We start from the raw sequence: 18,098 nt of genomic DNA, 5'->3' as shown, positions 1-18,098 counted from the left end.
AATTAGTATTTTATTCTTAGGATAAATGTGATAAAATTTATATTAAAATAAAATTAAAAGTGTTACTTAAAATTACAAAAATATAATTTATTATTTATATTATTACTATTACTATTACTATTATATTATATCATATATTATATATTATAATATAAAAGAACCATTCTCTTATATCATAACATGTATATTATAATATATAAGAGAATCGATTCTTTCTATCAAATATTTAAATTTTTTTTTTGAGTTTTTCAAAATCGATTATGTATAAGTTATATGTGAAGAGAATTGATTATGTGTGAATCATGATAGTGAAGAATCGATTCTAGTTCAATTATCATATATGAGAATGAATTTTCTCTTTTCCATAATCGATTTTCAGTCTTCACACACACACACAGAGACGGTAAATTAACCTTGTGTATTTATGTTGTGTTTATGTTTATTTATATTCTCTTTGAAAGAATAAATTATTGATCTAATTAAAAAGAATACTCATTAAAGGTAAATAACTTATTCTTGTAAAAAAATATAATTTAAAAACAAAATTTTTAATTAGGCAAACAGGAATAGCTTTTTCACATTTTACATGAGTTTATTCCAACATTCATCTCTTCAAATCTCAATTCAACCTAAAATATCACCATTTTTATTTTTTACTGTCCCAATGTACGGGTGCTTTACTGATTTTTTTTATTGAATAAATTTTCACAAATTTAATATATTTACTTATCGTGAGCTATTGATTAGTTTTAAACTATTTCTTAAAAATTAAAAATTATTGTTTTATTTTAATTTTATTACATAAGTAAAAAAAACGTTACTGAAATTAATAGTATGGTTAAATTGTAATTTGCATTCAAACATAATTATATTTTTTATAGTTTTTTGAAGTTTTTAATTTGTAGAATTCTCAAAGAGAACTATATATCTCTCAAAATAGTTTCGAATTTTTATTAATTATTTTTAATCTAACATGATATTATTAAATTCTGTATAAATAAGGTCATTATATTATTTAACGTTATTTATCCAGCCTATGACAGTTAAAATGATGTAATTTTCTTTCATTTTATCAAAATGGTACAAAACTTTTAAAAGATTATGAAAAAGTCGGATCAACTTGGTAGAACTTCAATAATGTTATAAGTTTTTAAAAATTGTGTCAATTTGTTCTGATATATATTGAAATTGTATAAGTTTAATATGACTTCAATACATTATAATTTCTTTTAAATTTTAATTAAAATGGTCTCCTCTGTAAAAAGTTTAATGGTGACATATAAATATGATGGATATCAGCAACGTGAGCTCTGATAGTGGGTATGGAAAATGACCATTGATTCCGAACACAATGTGCTGAATGCAATCTGGTTTATGAATGATGTATTTAACATCAAACTTGTAATGCCTCAAACCTCTTAATGATGAATGACACAAGTTAAGCCAAATGCACATTAGTATGAAAGCTTTGAAGATCATAATTGATGAAGTTGCAACAAATGAACTGAAAAATCTTAGAATGGAAAAGGGTTTTGATAATGCATTGTATATGTTTTTCTATGAGTCTTTACAAGAGTGGTGTCATAATTATGAATGCGTGTCTAAAGGCATTTTTTTCAAAAATTATTCTTTCTTTTAGGAAAATTTTATATCCATCAATATTTGTGTGCTAAAATTGTTTGTCAGAAGTGGGATTTGAACCCACGCCCTCTTTCGAAGACCAGAACTTGAGTCTGGCGCCTTAGACCACTCGGCCATCCTGACTTCTTGTTGTTTATTATGCACATACTAAAAGATTTATATATTAAATCACACTTGAAACTTAGTGAAAGTTTTTTGTGTGAGCGGAGACAGATGAGTAGAATAATATAATAAAAATGTTAGAATCCGACCTTCTAGAAGTGTTTGCGTGGAATTGTGCTGCAATACTAGTTTCTATAGAAAGCTTTCATAAATTTGCTTGTTCTTTTTTTAAGCACAACACGACAATTCTGAATGCCGCAATAGCAAACACGGTTTATGAGAGACCTGATCGTTCACTTAGCAAAAAATGGAAAATGAGAGAAGCAGAGAATAAAAAAGGAGGCCAGCATATTTTAATTTATTATCCAATTTTTTAAGTCGTGCATGAAGCAATTGGAAGAACTCAAACAAAATGCATAACGTAACCAAACAAGACGTTATGACAATTGAGTTGTTGCATTCCAATTCATTACCAGCGCTTGCCGTGATTTCTTTATCGTCGTCATTGACTACAGCATGCTAAACGTTCCCAATTCTCGAATCGACGAATTCAAGCAATAACTGTACTAATTGGTGAGTTTGAAAAGGATACAATACCATGTTTTCTAGCTAAAACAAATTATTTAATGTGTCGTAATTAATTACCAATTCAATCCAATGTAAGCAACCGTAGGAAAGTGCTATTTATTTAAAATCATGTAAATCACTCCCTAAATTAAATTGTCCATTATTACACCTCCCCTTCTATCTGCGCGCAATTTCATTTTTGCCATCTAAGTTATATTTAAAATTGAGTCGTTAACTCGAACCATCTAATTGCATAAAGACCCTATTTGCTGGTCTTGTTTACCATTTCCATCTTTGCCTCATACGCATCACCTTTGTAAGAAAAGCAAAGCCAGTTTGTAACCCATCAAATCGTAAAGAGTAAACCATCTTTGAAGAAAGATTTTCTCCTTGCCCAAGATATTCACTGACAGCCAGCAAAAAAGTATTGCTTTACAGTAGTACTAAGGAATGAGTTTCAACTAATTTCAGAGTAACCAAGTCGAATTTTTCTAGTATTACATAAAATAGATGATATTCAAGTCTCAAAATCATTGTCAGATCATAATATTGTTACAAATGCCAATGCTCTTCAGTATGTAAATTTACATATACCAGAGATTACATTTACCACTGCCCATTACACTATGAGGTAATACACTTGAATTTTAGAATATATATATATAGAGAGAGAGATCCTACCACATCAACTTATTCACGAGCAGTTTGTATCGTAACTTACAAGACCCAACAACTCTGGACCTTCCAAACGAGGGTTATTCTCAAAGCTACAGCATTGAAAAAAAAATGTTTATTCAACAGGTAACAGGAATGATAACCAGATAGCAGAAAACATGTTCTACAGCTAATAATCTAGAGTTCAAACTTTTGAATGATTTCAGAATCAGTGCACCAGAAAAATGCAGGAAGACTGATTATAATTAACTGTATAGGACAGATAAGATGCAATCAGATTCACCGCAATCACTATTCCCAAATGCATTGGTACAGGGCAGCGGATTTAGTTAATCAAAATTTTGCATTCATAATATCTCATTAAACGATTGGAGAATGTATCACATGCAGCTATATCATTATCACAAACAACAATAAACAACAACTGAATATTACCATCACAGTTTAACAGTTCGATAAATAGAATGTGAATAACAGTTTAAAAGGACCTTCGTGAACAGAATGTGAACAAGACATCTTTAACATCATACTCATAAAGCAGAAAAAATTGCAAGCGATAAATATAGCAGTGCATGGCAGAAAGGTTACTAGGTTTCTCATTGTTGCTCCCCTTCCCTCACCCAATATAAAAATAAAAATTAAAAAAAATTAAAAAATTCAGGAGAGATTTAGTGGGACCTACTTATTCAATGGAATATGCTCGAATGGCCCAGAGGTAGGAATTGTACCGCATAAATCATTGTTGGAGACATCCCTGAAAATAAGCTAATGTTTAGTCTCTCCAAAAGCCCACGTCTTCATCATATGCCAAATAATTCTATCATGATCATCTTATAAAGACAACATTTTTACTTACACTACTTTAAGGCTTGAAACAGCAGCAAGATCCTTGGGGATAGGGCCAGTAAGTCGGTTGTCATTTAGTCGTCTGAAAGAAAACATATATGAGAAACATGCGAGTATGGAATATTTTATTCCACAAAATAATAATCAAAGGCTTTACCAGTTAAGAATCCGGTAAGTTAAACTATTTCATATTTAAAGACTAACAGCTTCCAACACTTCAAAAATGGAACTACTAACTACGATTGCTACTTATTTTAGATTTGAACTTAGCTTCCTGGTGTTGGTTGAAAGCAAGCAATTTTCAATAGGTCATCCATTCACTACAAGTAGTTTGACTTATGAAGGATTCTGATGTTGCCCAGACAGGGTCCATCAAAATTTATAGATTGAACACTTTCATACTACATAGGAATCCTTTAAGTTGCTTAGATTGTTTATAGATTGAATCACACCACTGAATGTTGGGAGTGAAATCATCTCAATCTAATCAGAATTTAGTCATACTAGAGTCTCTTACCCTTCTTTTTAAAGGGGGAGATTTTGTTTCTTAACACTGATTAAACTCAAGTATGCTTACTTAATGGCTTTATTTGTCTATTCTAAGGATAAGATAGTAAAATATTTTATTTTCCCTTCCATCCCTTCCTTTGAACTAAACACTCAGTTAATATTTCTCCCATGAGTGAGGTTTAAGTTTGGATATGAGCATGTGAATTTTGGAAGCAATTCATTTCATATATACTGTCATATTTCAGATGTCTTAACATCAAATATATGCACTACTGGTCAACATCTTAACATCAACCACAAAGCCCACAATTGTCCAAACTCAAAATGTATAATTGAAAAACACCAAAGTCCATGAGTAGCTATCCAAATGTTCTTGTAATTCTCCTGCATCATTCAAACTCTTGTGAGAAATTCAAATGAAAGGATAGCGGAAGCAAAGGCCACAGATCAGTCCAATCATGCTTAATATGCTATTGCAGACTTACAAAAAGACAAGATTCTTCAATTTCCCCAATGAAGACGGAATGGTGCCTGATATGTTGTTGTTGTACAGGTCCAAGCTAACTAGACTCTTTAGGTTTCCAAGTTCTGGAGGAATAGTTCCTTGAATGTTGTTTTTGTACAACTCACTGCATCCAATTAAGAAAAAGCACATGAAACACACAAATATGAGGTGCTATAGTTCACAACAAATGCCAATAGATCAATCATTGTAGTAATAATATGAGTACAATATGAAATATATCTATGAAGCACACAAGCCTTTTATAAAAGTTATGAAAATCTAATATAGCAACATATCATATATATGAACAATGTATGATACTTTTTGTGACTTTTATAGCTACATGTCATATATTGTTCCTTAGTGAACCAAAAAATGGAAATCGTGCACTTTATAGATGATCCTTCCTACTTGAAGATAAAAGGAAATAATTTATGATTACAATAATTTCTTTTTTTATTTTGTTCATAGTAATGTCCTAAAAGTTTTCTTAATTTGGATTTGCATAATTGCAATAATATATTTATTATTATTTTTATTTTTTTTATACATATCTAGATATGTGTCAGACATACTAGATACATTTATAGAATATTAGTATTATAGGATGCCTTTTATAAATATATCTGATACATTTATTGTATCCATGCATCATAAGAGCACATTAAATAGACTTAAAGTCCTCTCCTTTTCCCATTTGACAATAGAACACGATTTATGATGACAATAATTCATTACATTTATGTTGTTGACAAGTATCTCACATGCATGGCCAATACTTTTTAGAATAATTATATCACCGAATCTAATATCAAATATGTATCATATCTAATACATATATTGTATTTATCCATCATACGATCACATCTAAACGACTTAAGTGACACTAGGTAAAAAATATTAGCCAAAATTTAGAAAACATACAGATACTGCAGATGCTCCAGCTTCCCAAGTTCCGGAACCAAATGTCCAGATAGGTTAGAGTTACCAAGATCCCTGTAGAAAGCAACATAATTATCACCATAAATGTGGACAGAATATCAACAGATTCAGTCAAACCAACACATTTTAGTTGGATTTCCCATATTACCAGTTATAATAGCAACCATCTATGAAGAACAATGTTTTCCTTTTATTCTCGTATCTTATCCAATACATATCAATACTTTACTAATTCGTATAAGTGAAAGAAGAAGGGTCAAAACTACTAATAAAAGACAATAAAGTTTAATTTAATACAGCTACATACGATACATAGAAGCATGAATTGCAATACATATTATTAAGTTTTATGAATTTGTTCACATCTAAATGCGCACTTTACGTATGTTATAAGTCAACACCATATTCAATCACACATCATCGCTAATATAACCTTTTAAGCTAATTATTATAATAGTTAACAAACTTTTCCATTTGCTATTGGTCGACGCCAAATTTAACAGTCAATACATGGATTATTTATTCAACTACGAACTTATACATGCATTATATATAATATTTATGCAACATGGGCAACAATAATCCCGCCCCCAAAATGTAAAACAGCAAAGAAAAGCATCTAATTAAACTACATAAAAAGAATTCCAACCACATAAACACCACAAGAAACAGGTAAGTAAATATGGAAATCTAACTATCAACAGGAAGTAATTTGACGAAAACGCGGCTTTGTTTGTTTCATTGAATATAAAAACAAACGAATCCAACCGCAAACAGTGAATCCTGCAACCTCACGGGGGATCCTTCAATTTTATAAAACAATTAACTAAAGAACAAAAATAAAAAATCAACACCGCGTGATAAAACAGGAAGCAGCAGAAGTGTTGATTAACGCAACAAATGCCAACTATTAAGCAGAATCGAGCACCGAAACGAAACTAAAAAATCTTAACATCGCAGAAACAAACAAAACAGAGGGGGATAGAGAGAGAATACACTCGAGTGACTCGGTTGTCCTGGTTGCAGGTGACGTGGAACCAAGTACACGGACTCACGAGCGTGGGATCCCAACTCTGAAGGACGTTGTCCGGGTCCGACAGGCTCCGTTTGAGCGTGTACAGCGCATCGCCTTCGGAATTGGAGGCGCCGAGGCGGAGCAGAGTTAGGGTTAGGGAAACTGAAAGTAGGAACCGCATGGAAGTGCAGGTTGCTGCTGCCATGGCTGATCTGAGCTTCAACCGTACACCTCTACTGCCGTGTTAGGGTTATCGCTCTTATTCGTCGGTTCGCAACGACCGCGCAGAGAAGAACGAAAGCAAAGGACGAAGTTCTAGAGAGAGAGGAAGGAAGAGGGAAGAATCTTGTGAGAGAGAAAGAGAAAAGACTTGAAAAGGAAGTATCGGCTTTGGGAATAACACGGAGCAGTAAAACATGGCGAGCTTCGATTTTATAATATACTATATAGTTTTAGTTTTTCAAATCAGTTTAATGTATTACAAATTTAATTTGTTTTAAATATGTTTTAATTTTTATTTTTTCCTTGTTTTTTTTCTAATGAGATTTAAAGCCAGTGTTTTACTGGTCTAGTTTTTCTGATGAACTCTGGTGTTTTCCTTTGCTGTACTTTTAAAAATATATTATTTTTGATATATTAAAAAAATTAGTAAAAAATTTAAATTCTTGATATACTTCTTATTAAGTTAAATATGGTTTTTTGAAACATTAAGAATTGTTAATAAGAATTCCCTCCTTAATAATTGAAATTCCTTATTCTACTTTTCCTCCTTTTTGAAGAATAAAATAATAACATTTTTTTATTATATAAACAATAAATTTACCAACAACTCGTAATAAAGGTACCGTTGTTTTGCCACTTACTTGTATAATTATTTATATATATAATTAACTGGTGGTGTAAAAAGATTACTATTTTAATTAAAGTTTATTTTCTTTTGCTCTCTATTTTCACACTATCTTTCGTTTTTTCTTCTGTTTCTTTGTTGACTTTCGATGTTCCCTTTATGGACAATTTTCGGTACTTAGTCATTAGCGGATGTCACGCACTGAAGGGAGGGAAACAATAATGGTTTTTCTAAAAACACATAACGAAACGATAAAAAGAAAACGAAATACTCTTAATTTTATACATTAAAACGTAAATTTTCTTCTTTATTTAATTACGATAAATATTTAGTTAAGCTGGAAATATTTACAATGCAGATGAATAAATTCCTCTAAGAATGTCTGAAAGAAGAAGTCGATGGTTGTAGAAAAAAGAAAGTGGTGAAAAATGAAATGGTAAGTGGTGTATTGGTGAGTGGCGTATTCTGTGTGATAATGCCAAGTCTGTGCAACCACCATTATTGACACCACCTAAAGTGGTTGGGAGGATCCAGATTGGTTTAATAATTTATGGCTGTGGTGCTGCACATCGTGACTTTCGTCAACGGATCAATTCACTATTTTTGTTACAAGGATCGTCATCTTCTAATATTCTCCAACTGCCATTTTTATTTCTCAAATATATAGGTTAAAATTGTATAAATAGATAAAATAATGGGTAGAAGTGTTTATTGCATTAGAAATATACAAAGAAAAATGTTTTTTTACTCCACTTGTTAATTACTAACTTGTAAACTTTAGTTATTAAAAAAATTAAATTTTATATTTGGTTTCACTGGAATTTGAACGCGGATTTGGTTATAGGTAGTGATATTCTAACGGTGGCATGATTGTTCTTGATGGTTGTTAATTGAATCTCTTATTATTAAAAGAAAAGAGATTCACTTACCAAAAACTATTTAACGTTAATGTTATTACGAAAATTAGAATTTTGATGTGTAAAATGAGAATAAGTGTTTCCTTTGGGAATACTAATTGTATTTATAAAATTAGCATAGATCATAGATATATGTTTCAATTGAAATAATACTAACTTGAGGAGTATAATAATAGTCTGATAAATAATAACATAATGGTAAATAATAATCAACATACCAATTTGTCGATATTTAGTGAATATGACCCAATTACATATAGGTTTGAGTTGTTTCATAATGAAGAGGTTTGAAGAGTCTTATTGGGTCATGCTCCTTAATATGTTTAAGTCAAATAGGAACATAAGTCCCTTTAATATCGAGAGTTTAATTTGGTGTATGTGATTGCATGTTATCTCTTAGTAGGGTTTTTATCGACTAATTAAGTAGGTTTTGTTAGGTGTTGTCGACTTTAGACCGTCTTTGCTTAGTGTTGCTAGCCTTAGACATTGCTTAAATGCTATTGATTTTAGGCAAACTTCGTTTTGATGCGGCCAATTTTATGCGAGCTTCTCTTTTGATATGGTCGACTTTAAGAGAACTATGTTTTGACACGACTAACTTTAGGCGGACTTCTTTTTTAATGTGGCCGACTTTGACAAGTGTTGCTTTGGACAGGTTTGGACGAGTTGATAATGATTTTAACTTTTTTCTATAACGTTGTTTCACTTCAAGCAATCCTCATTGTTTTGAGTCTTTTATGCACTTGTCCTCGCATTTTTTTGTCTTCTTTTTTGAATTCACCTGTCGAAGGAAGTAAAAGGTGGCCAAGGTAGAAGCTAGGTTGGGCATCTTGACCGACTTGTTTTCTAAGGTCGATGAGAGCTAACGAACAAAAGGCAAAGTTCCAACCGTATTGTTCAATATCGTTAGTCTTAAGGTTTGATGGTCAGTTGTTGAAAGGGAGAAGATCTACCTACAAAAGACTATCTTACACTCAAGTCAGTAAGATATAGTTAGGATTTATGTGTAAAATTAGTATAAGTGTTTATGAGAAAGTGATTAATCCTTTGATAATATCAGTTGTATTTATAATATTAGCCTAGGTCATGACTTGTGTTCCTATTGGAATAATACTTACATGAGAAGTAATAACCAAGATACCAAACTGGTGAAATTTAACTATAAAACGTGGATATGGTCAAAATTAGACGTATGTTTGAACTGATTCATAATGAAGAAGCTTAAAGAACCTTATCGAACCATATTCTTTAACATGTATATTATATTGGACAGATCTACTTGAAATCAAATTAATATTATTTAATAATTAAAATATTAAACATTTTTGTAACACTCTGGTCAAACATAAAAAAAATATATATAACATCATATAGTATCTTAAAATAATAGTACCTAAAAATAATATTATATATATAATAATAATAATAGAATATTAATTAATTTCTTTATAATATTGGTATGAAGTATGTTTTATTATATACCAATATTTTATTTAAAATACTTTATTTATAAGCAAAACTAAAATAATAGATTAAAATAAGTTGTTTACAACTAAAGTTTATATATCTACATATACAAGAAAAGTTAGAAAAAAAAGAAGTTTAAGATGAAAAAAAAAATATTTTTTTAAAAAAACTATAAAAAATATTTAAGGATCAACTCTAAGTTTTAGATTAAGTAACCATTAACAAGTTGAACGTTGATCATATACATAAAAGGGAAATTCATCACTTTTTACCATTTGGGATTGAATTTTTTTTTATATTTGACTCGTATTTATTTAATGTTATATTTTATAAAAAAAAAATCAACATTGAAAATAAGGCAGGTAATTGAGAAAAAAAAAAGTAAATGGAATTTTTTGTTACACTTCGTAGAAATGTTCGGAAAACATGGAAAGATACCAGCCAAACTAGTTACAACATGCAAGAAATGTTTTGACAGTTAAGTACAACATGAAAGAAATTGATATAATACACATAAAATGAATTTTTATTTAATAAAAAATAATTAAAAGAGGTGATACTCTTACTTTCTTTATTTTGTATATATTGATATTTTGCACGGGAAAATTTTATAGTGTAACATTAAAATATCATTAAAAGCATAATAGAAAAATATTTATTTATTATAAATATAAAATCTAGAAAATAATATTTTAAAATTAAAGATAATTTAAAAATAATAAAACTTAATTATTTTAATATTAAAAAACTTACATAAATAACAAGTTTTTAAAATAAATTTATTATTTTAAAATACATAACCTCTTTCAGAAATTATTTTTTTACGAATTTTTTATATTTTCTTATTCATTTATTTGTCTTATTTAACAACCGGTATCTTTAATTTAAATCAATAATTTTTTAATTTAGATAAGTTAAGTTAATTTAAATCGATCAATTTCTCAATTTAAATAAGTTAAGTTTATTTTTGTTTTTTTTATGTGAATTTTTTTTCCATTTTTCTTTTTAATAATGTATGAGTTCGTGATGATCAATACTTATAAGAGTATATTTTGATTTTTTTTTAATAAAACATTTTATGGAGTTAAAGGTGTTTTGATTGTCTAAAATTATTTGGACAAATTTAATTAGGTAAGGTAAGTAAACTAGCCTTATTTATTATTGTTGTTGATATTTTTGGGTCTCGATCACATGACTTTGTGCTATAAAAGGTATGTTTTGTGAGTTGGTTTTGAAATGCATGAGTTTGAGGTCATTCTATGTAAGTTTTGGCTATGAAGATGATATTTTCATTGTCGGGAGCCCCTCACCATCATTGGGTGTTGGGTTTCCAAAAAACTAGGAAGAACAAATCTATATAACTCTATTTCTAAGTAGTATTTTTTAATATTAGATACCGTTCGAATATTGACTCACTATCTCCTTAATGTTAAGGACCACCTTTTCACGTCAATTTAACAATAATTTACTAATTTATTGACACTACTCAATAAACATTATTCTTTTCTAAAATCGATATTTATTTATTTGTTTAATTTTAACAATAATTGTTCTTTTTGTCACATAAAGTATGCTAAGATATTTTTCTACTTAGACTTGAGTAATGCACGTAATCTTGTAACATTAAGCTATTTTGAATTTATTTTTCAAGTCCATGGTATAATTTATTATGCATTTGGTTAGTTACTTGTTTTTGTTAATCATTCTCTCATTAAATAGTGTTCTACATTCTTCCCTTTAGATGATGTTTATTGTACTATGTAATTTTTGGAAAATTGTTAGGGTTGTATACGGATAAGTTATGATGATTTAGTTCATTTGCAATCTCCTGTATACTTTATTTGAATCGCTACCTCAGACTTCACCAATACTCATCTAAGTTAACCACTTCACTTTTCCTATGTATTTTATTTAAAATGTTTGTCTCTAATATATATATTTTATATTCTAAAAGTCTAATATAATAAAGAATATGGATATACAAACTTGTCTTTAACCAGTATTTCTCAATATCTCATACATCAACCACTAATTTTATTATTAGACCTTTATTTTCCAGCATATCTTAAATTAAATGAACAGATTGTAAATTTTTTAATTACGACATTTAACCATTGAAATAAATTTTCAAAGTTTCTAAAAATTTTGAATACATAATATAAGCGTTTTCATATAGTAATAATAGAATATCTGGTTTTGATTGTTGTGTTTGTTCACATCTCCTAACACGCAAAATAACATTTAATATCATGTTTAATTAAAGGTCTGCTGACTAGTGATTTAATAATTCCACATTTTCTTAATTAGTTATTTATTATCATCTTTATTAGGATGTTGCTGCCAACGTATATGTCCTCGATCTTACCTACAATAGTCTTTCATGATCGAGATTCTTCCATGTTTCTTTGTAAGTTTTGCTGAGATCTTCTCGTCTTTGTTTTCTTGTGTTTTTGCAATAAATGTTTAGGTTATCAAATGAAAATAGTTGCATCATGATTATAGTTTTTGGTAAGCTAGATGCATCGATTTAATTTAAATAAATATAACAATAAAAAATTTAACAATTTTGTTAACATTATTTTCTAAATCGCTTACATTTAATAAATATAAATATATTAATTAAATTAGTTTAATAATATATATCACATTAAATTTTTTATACCTTTTTAACAAGTCAATTTTCTATATTTATATATATTTTTTATATTTTTACAGAGTCTATTTTATTTTTTCACTTATTTAATCTTTTGTAAATTTATAAAGTCAATCATTTATATTTTCTAACTAAATTTATAAATTACTTTTAAGATTGATTCTATTTAAACTTAATTATATACTTAAAATTTAAAAATAATTAACACCTAATTATTATAATAAAGTTAATTAAAGTTTTTTTACTAAATTTTGTATTGAAATTATAGAAAATTACATTTACAAAAGTAATAATAATAACAACTTTGTTGTTAATTTGATAACATTATATCTATATAGTAACATAATTTATAACTTCTTTTATTAATTAAAATGAAAGATAAAAAAATAGTAAAAAATGTCTATAAATATTTTAACTTATATTAATTATTATAATATACAATTGAAACAATTGAATAATTTTTCTTAAAGGAAATTTAAAAAATTAACTATTATTCAGTTAAACTATTTTACACATTTTTTTTACATCCCAAAATATACAACATGCATATATAATAAAAACGTCATCAGGTTATAACATTGGAAAGTAGTTAGAGACATATAACAGACTATTGATTACAGTCATCCAAAAATATAGTCACAATTGGTCTCTTAAACATAGATGACCATTTTGGAGTATTATCAAAGTAGCTCTACTAATTGTGATTCTAGAATTCCAAAGCTGCCCCATCACCATCTTCCAACGCTTGCTCCACGGACACCTTTTCTTCATCTGCTCACATCCAATTGGATGATCATTGCAAAAAGGAACACCACACAAGCATATACAACTTAAAAAAACAAGCAAGGGTGAGCTAGTTTTACAAGCAATCATACAATATTAGAGTAAACAACACATCAAAAACTACTTCAATCCAAGCAAGTTAAATCATACAACCTAGCATATCATATACTAGACTTGACTCCTCCGGACTTATAATGATTACCGAGCTATGGCGGGTTATGCACTCGTGGTGGCTTATGAAACTTGGGTTCCCTACCCTACCACACTCACGAGGTTAGCATGTTCCGGGTCTTGAGGCATATTGGGAGCCCCCAAGACTAAGACCTCCTGCTACTCCTCACGACATGGTTCAATCCTCTCTACTTGAGAATGAAAAACCATTGGAGCGTCAGAAAAACCCCTAAGACTGAGCTTCCATGTAAATCATTCTAAACACTAAGGGAACCACCATGAATCTTCTCCTTGAAGATCATGGAAATACGTCCAATACCATACTTTGAAAATCATATACTTTCCCTTTGAAACCATACTTAAAGTATTGGTAATTATAAAATCCATTACATATAATCTTTTACTTTTACATGGCATACAAACACATATATAATACTAATTATACTTCAAAAGACCACAAACAACTTAATAAGTCATCAAAAATCACATGAAACCATTCCATGTACATTAACAAACAATAACAATCCAAGAAGAACCACAAAACAAAACAAAACCCCTTAAAATCATACTTAGACAAGGAAAACAACTTTGAAACCATCACCAACAGTTCCGGAAAGGTCCAAAACCACCAAAACGACCTAAATAACGTCCAAAAATGGTACCCGAAACCCCGATAACCATCCAAAACTGGTGTAGTGGCGTCCAGTACGACAATAATCGATTATCACATCTGATAATCGATTATTGACGAGAGCATTGAAGAAAATATGACCCTCTGACTAGAATAATCGTTTATCAAGTGAGATAATCGATTATTCGTATCAGTTTTGACAACAACTTGATTTTTCTGGTTTGGTGCATCTTAGACATATCCAATTGATCAATTTAAAATTTGTAACACTAATATTGGTATGAAACATGTTTATAGATGAAAGTAAAGTATTACATTAGTCATTTGGATAGGATTAGATGTACTAAACCAACTCAATTTCTACTCTAAAACATCAAACTCAATAATTAGAGGACCCCAAACCGTTTCTAACACTTTGTACCTATTCTCACCAATTTGGTGACTCAAACAAGTCACAATCCACTTGCTAATGCTGCTCCAATAACCCAATTATACCCAGAACCCCTAACTCTCAAATTCACTACCTCACTTCCTCCAAAATGACCTAAAACACAACCAAATCACCAAGTTTTCTACCTAGCTAAAGTTACAACAGATTTCACACTCCAAATCACTTCTAACATGATCCAATACAATAATTAAGTTCATTAAACTCACTATAAAGCAATCAATCACAGTTTCATCAATTACATCATTCAATTCAAACCATCCTATATACTTAAAATCCAAAGTACCGTACAAAATCGCACGACAGTCCAAAATTCAACATGCATTCATTTACAAAGCAGATTTAAGAAATAAATTCAAAGAAAAATAATTAGCTCCCCTTACCTTGGTGGTTATAAACACAACACTCTTTAAAAGAAACCCAAAATAGTAACCCTTGCACAGAAGCAAGTTCAACACAACCTACAAACCGTCAAATTAGAGATAGAGACATCTCTTAGAGCTAGAATAGGTAGAGAAACAGAGAGGAAAACCATTGATTACATGCAACTAGAAAATTGCAAGCCCTAGGTTCAAAGGAAATGGTGAAACAGAAAAAGATGACTTACCCGTCCAAAACAGAATTTAGGATGAATGGAAAGCTCTCAACTCCGTGAACGAGAAAACACCACCTATTTGAAATTTCAACGGTGGGATGTGGTGGAAAAGTAGAGAGAAGCCAGAGCAAGAAGAAGAAAACTCAGAGGTTAGAGAGAGTAAGGAGAAGTGGTTAATGAAATCAGAGTTGGAAAAGAAAGACCCCTTCTAAGATCAGGGTGTCCTTAATTATAGGAGTCTGACTGTCTCACATAAAATCCAGTAACTCTTGTATTTTTCAGGTCCTTACATTTTTAAGCTCATTAAGCTATTGATTCTTGTAGCTATAAATTATTCTGAGAGAGAGGTTTTAAAGGAAAATGTTTTAGATGATAGGACTAAAAAAAAAAATTAGCTAGAAAGCCTTTTTGGTAAAACATTTAAAAATATTAATGCTTAGAAGCACGTTATAATCATTAAAATGACATTTAAAGATTTGAACTTTAATTGTTATCAATTCAGATTAAGATTGTAACAGTAACATTAACATTAATTTAGATATAAAGTATCCACTATAAAAAAAACTCATCTATGCATTACAACAAGATCAAATACTTATATTTAAATAAATTTTAATTTAAAATTCAAATATAACTATATATTAAAATTAAATTAAATATTAAAATATAAATTCGTTTACTAGAAAGCGGAAACTTAGAAAGGCATGTTATTTTGAAGTAGGGATCTTGGGGTATAAAATGAGGGTAAGTGAAGGTAATTAAATAAAGTTTTAGAAAGATAATTAGAATGAAGAAATTTCTCTAAATTATAGGTATCCAAAGTTATATATACAAACTTAATTAAAGGAAGAAACATGAGGTAATTTTGACATTTGGACGTAGGTCCTGTCTTTATTTGCAAAATAAACTCTCATAACTTGTTTGTTATATGCGTGGGTATTAATTTCAAAAAAACACCTAGAAATATATATAATATTAAAAAAATAAATTTTTATAAACTTTCAAAATAAAATTTAAATAATACTAAAAAAGCATATAAAATTCAAATTTAATTTAAAATAAAATATATTTAATTAAATAAAAATAAATTTAATTTAATTAAATAAAATATAAATTAAATTACTATTTTTATTTTTTTTCGGAAAACCATATATATACCAATTACCCGTCACGATGCATATATTTAAAGATACAAATTTATTTGTCATGAAGAGTGATGCAATAGTTTATATATTTTTAACGTTCAAGTGAGATAATTTATGATGGTTAAGCACAGTAAACAATTATAAAGAATAAATTAATATATAATAAGTAACTATGAATGTTATTCAAGGGTCATGAACTCAATACTGTAGTAAAATAAATTTTATATTAGTACAAATGAAAATATGTGTATGAATTACAAATATGTATTCAAAAATTACTTTCTCTTACTTATATTGGTGTTTATCTTCACTTAATTATTTAATTTTACTGTATTGACTAAATTTGAGTTAGATAGAATGATGATTTTGATGTTTTATTGTGTTTGACTAAAAAGAACTTTTAAGGGATGTATAAAAAAGCATACTAACACTTATTTTTTATGGTTGTGGTTGTGATTGTTCTGGTTTATATTTTCGGTGTATCTTTATAGTGTAAATATGGGAGAATATAATACAGGTCACTAAGCCATTTTGGCCTCTATACATGTCTTGTAATTAAATTATTTTTAGGAGTTATTTTGTTTTTCTTTTCAATTTTTTTTAATGGATTTTTGCACAGGGTTGAGGCAACCCATCGCCCCTTTTAATTTATATTTATTATAAGTTAATAAAAAAACACAAGACGTCAATTGACTTAATTAAAAATATAACAGTTTCCAATATATTTAGAAGAATTTAATGGATAGTAGTGAAATTTGGGTCACAATTTATATTACTAACAGACAATTTATATTAATAACAGACAACTATTTTTTTTTAATTCTTTAATCTTATAACAAGTAGGTATAGTTTAAATGTTAAATTAAAATAAAAAATTTAAATCATTTTTATTTCTAAATGTAATACTATATTTTAGTAACTAATTATTATTGTTTTTACAATTATTTTATTATTAGTATATTTTTTTATAGAAATAAAAGATGTTAGGACAAAATTTTAGTTATAAATTATAGAGTTTGTTTATAAATATGATGTAAGTTGAAGCGGTGAATACAATAATTATTTTTAAAAATTACAGTATATCTCTAATAATTTTTTAATCGAGCTCAACCGCCGTGAAGAAAAACAAAATTCAGCTATTTACAATTATTTGATTCAATTTTCAGTTTAGATTAGGTTGATCATGTTTTTCATGTCAACAAACATACCGCAAATAAGTTTTATTTTATTTTATAATAATTAATTTTTAATTTATTAGTATATAAGAATAAATGTTGAGAGAAGTGGGTCTGTCATAATTACCCTTCTCCACTTTTTAGAACAGTCATCCCTTTATTTATTTTAGTTATAACTTATTATATATGTATATTTTGGTAATTATATATATATATATATAACTTGTACTTGATTCATCTGATTTGTTTTGATGACCAAATAAAAAATGTACTTGCAGTAATTATTATTATTATTTGTTTTTTACTTTGATGATTATCCACATTAATTTTTTTATTCTGAACAACAGAATTATATCCCACCCAAATCCACAAACAAAACTGAATGGGAAGATAATTTATTTATTTATTGAAAGGACAATGTTTTAATAATTATAAAAATACAAATGATGAGAGAAGTGGGGTC

The 18,098-nt window shown here is 28.5% G+C and overlaps 1 protein-coding gene, 1 long non-coding RNA gene and 1 other non-coding gene across 3 annotated transcripts; all 3 read right to left on the bottom strand.

Moving 5' to 3' along the window:
- Positions 1 to 1,680: 1,680 nt before the first annotated feature.
- On the bottom strand, positions 1,681 to 1,764 carry TRNAL-CAA (transfer RNA leucine (anticodon CAA)). Its single transcript has one exon. It is a non-coding gene; the product is annotated as a tRNA-Leu (tRNA).
- Positions 1,765 to 2,775: 1,011 nt separating this feature from the next.
- On the bottom strand, positions 2,776 to 7,219 carry LOC108338495 (leucine-rich repeat protein 1). Its single transcript, XM_017575403.2, has 6 exons — positions 6,785 to 7,219; positions 5,771 to 5,842; positions 4,827 to 4,970; positions 3,842 to 3,913; positions 3,668 to 3,739; positions 2,776 to 3,077 (listed from the first exon to the last, which is right to left on the bottom strand). Exons 1-6 carry the CDS (start codon positions 7,006 to 7,008, stop codon positions 3,005 to 3,007), a joined length of 657 nt encoding a protein of 218 aa, XP_017430892.1. The 5' UTR covers positions 7,009 to 7,219; the 3' UTR covers positions 2,776 to 3,004.
- A 6,002-nt stretch (positions 7,220 to 13,221) lies between these two features.
- On the bottom strand, positions 13,222 to 15,552 carry LOC108337874 (uncharacterized). Its single transcript, XR_008250556.1, has 3 exons — positions 15,328 to 15,552; positions 15,104 to 15,181; positions 13,222 to 13,458 (listed from the first exon to the last, which is right to left on the bottom strand). It is a non-coding gene; the product is annotated as an uncharacterized LOC108337874 (long non-coding RNA).
- Between the last annotated feature and the right edge of the window lie 2,546 nt (positions 15,553 to 18,098).

This window comes from Vigna angularis, chromosome 7 (assembly GCF_016808095.1).
Source record: "Vigna angularis cultivar LongXiaoDou No.4 chromosome 7, ASM1680809v1, whole genome shotgun sequence".
NCBI classification, from domain to species: domain Eukaryota; kingdom Viridiplantae; phylum Streptophyta; class Magnoliopsida; order Fabales; family Fabaceae; genus Vigna; species Vigna angularis.
Note: the sequence above shows the minus strand (reverse complement) of the source record. Positions and strands in the feature narration are given on the sequence as shown.

Coding starts and splice junctions, on each gene's coding strand:
- LOC108338495 (XM_017575403.2), bottom strand. CDS start 7,008: ATGGCAGCAGCAACCTGCACTTCCATGCGGTTCCTACTTTCAGTTTCC. Junction 5,843..6,784: donor GACAACCGAGTCACTCGAGT/GTATTCTCTCTC, acceptor TGCTTTCTACAG/GGATCTTGGTAACTCTAACC. Junction 3,914..4,826: donor TTGAAGAATCTTGTCTTTTT/GTAAGTCTGCAA, acceptor GTTTTCTTTCAG/ACGACTAAATGACAACCGAC.